The sequence below is a fragment of the Trichoderma citrinoviride genome, assembly GCF_003025115.1.
Source record: "Trichoderma citrinoviride strain TUCIM 6016 unplaced genomic scaffold BBK36scaffold_251, whole genome shotgun sequence".
NCBI classification, from domain to species: Eukaryota; Fungi; Ascomycota; class Sordariomycetes; order Hypocreales; family Hypocreaceae; genus Trichoderma; species Trichoderma citrinoviride.
Genome location: NW_020194959.1, coordinates 1 through 1,690, shown reverse-complemented (window position 1 = coordinate 1,690; position 1,690 = coordinate 1). Strand labels below are relative to the sequence as shown.

Sequence of the window (1,690 nt, the reverse complement as noted above, 5' to 3'; positions counted from 1 at the left end):
GCACGTCCAGGAGCCGCACCCAGGCCTGGCAAATGCCTACAAGAAGCTCGGCAGGGTCATCCAGACCGTCGGCGACTACCACGCGGCGCAGGCCACGGCCGAGGCGACCACCATCGGCGACCCGTTCCAGTACCACTCGCAGGACGCCTTCATCGTCAAGGAGACGCTCACGAACCGCCAGATCCTCATCCGCGAGTACCTGCAGGCCCAGGAGGTGACGCGGAGCAAGCTCAACGCCGCGGACCGCCTCAAGGCCAGCTCGAGCGTGCGCCGGGAAAAAGTGGACGAGGCCATCGCCGCGCTGGACGAGGCCCGCACGAGCGAGACGCAGCTCTTCCACAAGACGAGCCGCGTCACGCAGAACCTCGTCCAGGAGCGCCGCCGGTGGTTCGAGCGCACGGCAAACGACCTCCGCCTCGAGATCAGGGAGCTCGTCCTGCGCGAGATCGAGGCCGAGCGCCGCTCCCTCGCCCTTCTCGAGAGCGTCCGCGCCGACATCCGCTCCATCGACGCCTCGGGCGGCCTCAGCCGCCTCGGCCGCGAGGCGCACCCCACCATCCGCCGGACCAGCCTCGCCGCCAGCCAGGGCCCTAAGGGGGACGCCTGGAGCGGCGTCCCTCGCCGCTCCGACGCCACCAGCCGCACCGCCTCCGTCGCGGGCAGCGCCAAGCTTGGCGTCCCCGAGGAGGCCGGTTTGGAGGGCGAGGGAAATGGCGCGAGGAGGGAGCCCGGTGGCGGCGGGCTGGGCAACTTGGTCGGGCTGGAGGAGGATGACGAGGATCGGATTGATGCTAGGAATGCGGCGAGTCGGTTGGCCACGAGCACTTTTTGAGCGGGCGTGCTTTTCATTTATGTCTTCAGAGGGTGCCATCTCTGTTCTTTTTCAGTCCATCTTCTCTGATTTGTGGTTGATGAGTGCGGCTCTTTGTCCTGAAAATAGTTTCCAATGTCCATATCAATACGACACTCTCCATGAGAAATACAATATAAAAGAACTTGTAAAAGCGGCCATTTGGTCGTGATACAACACGTGTTCATAAACTCCGTCATTGACACGGGGCAAAGCATAAGGGCCCTCGTTCGAATTCATAATCTATCTGTCAAGCCATGCCTTTCTGTCAGACACAGCAAAGTACCCCAAAACGCCTAAACATGCCTTTTGAAAAGTAAGACTGAAAACAATGCCCCCCTCGAACGCCCTCCATCAGACGTGCAAATCTCCCGTCCCAGAAATACTAAACGACGATCCAGTCGAATACTCCACCGTCCCGCGCCTCGCCGCAACCTTGCTCGCCTCAATGGCGTGAAATTTCCTGCCCACATCCTTTGCCTGCACGACGCCCTGCATGATGGAGTTCAAGAGGCCGAGGAGATGCACGTTGTTGGTCTCGCTCTGGACTTCCCTATTAAATGCCTCCCTGTCGGACGGGATGACGAGGCCGAGGCGGCTGACCAGGGCCTGGATCTGTCGGAGTATATTGAGCGACGGGATGGTGTTGTTGGGGTCCGTGTCCATGCTCTCCTCATCCGAAGTAGCACCTCCGTCTTGAGCATCGCCATAGATAAATGAAGTCGGCAAACGCTGCAGATAGGTCGTGATGAGCTGGATCCGCGAGTGCAGCATCTTGATGGCGTTTGCCTTGGCCGTCAGCGACGCCAGCATTTCCTCCTCCTCGCGCGAAAGAGCAGA

At 60.6% G+C, this 1,690-nt stretch overlaps 2 protein-coding genes across 2 annotated transcripts; one reads left to right on the top strand and one right to left on the bottom strand.

Annotated features, from left to right (window-relative positions):
- Positions 1 to 10: 10 nt before the first annotated feature.
- On the top strand, positions 11 to 832 carry BBK36DRAFT_1163946 (hypothetical protein; the record flags this gene model as incomplete). The annotated part of the gene is made up of 1 exon (XM_024894595.1): positions 11 to 832. A coding segment is annotated over one exon (822 nt), but the record flags the coding sequence as incomplete, so codon positions are not given.
- A 372-nt stretch (positions 833 to 1,204) lies between these two features.
- On the bottom strand, positions 1,205 to 1,684 carry BBK36DRAFT_1131489 (hypothetical protein; the record flags this gene model as incomplete). Its single annotated transcript, XM_024891984.1, has 1 exon — positions 1,205 to 1,684. A coding segment is annotated over one exon (480 nt), but the record flags the coding sequence as incomplete, so codon positions are not given.
- Between the last annotated feature and the right edge of the window lie 6 nt (positions 1,685 to 1,690).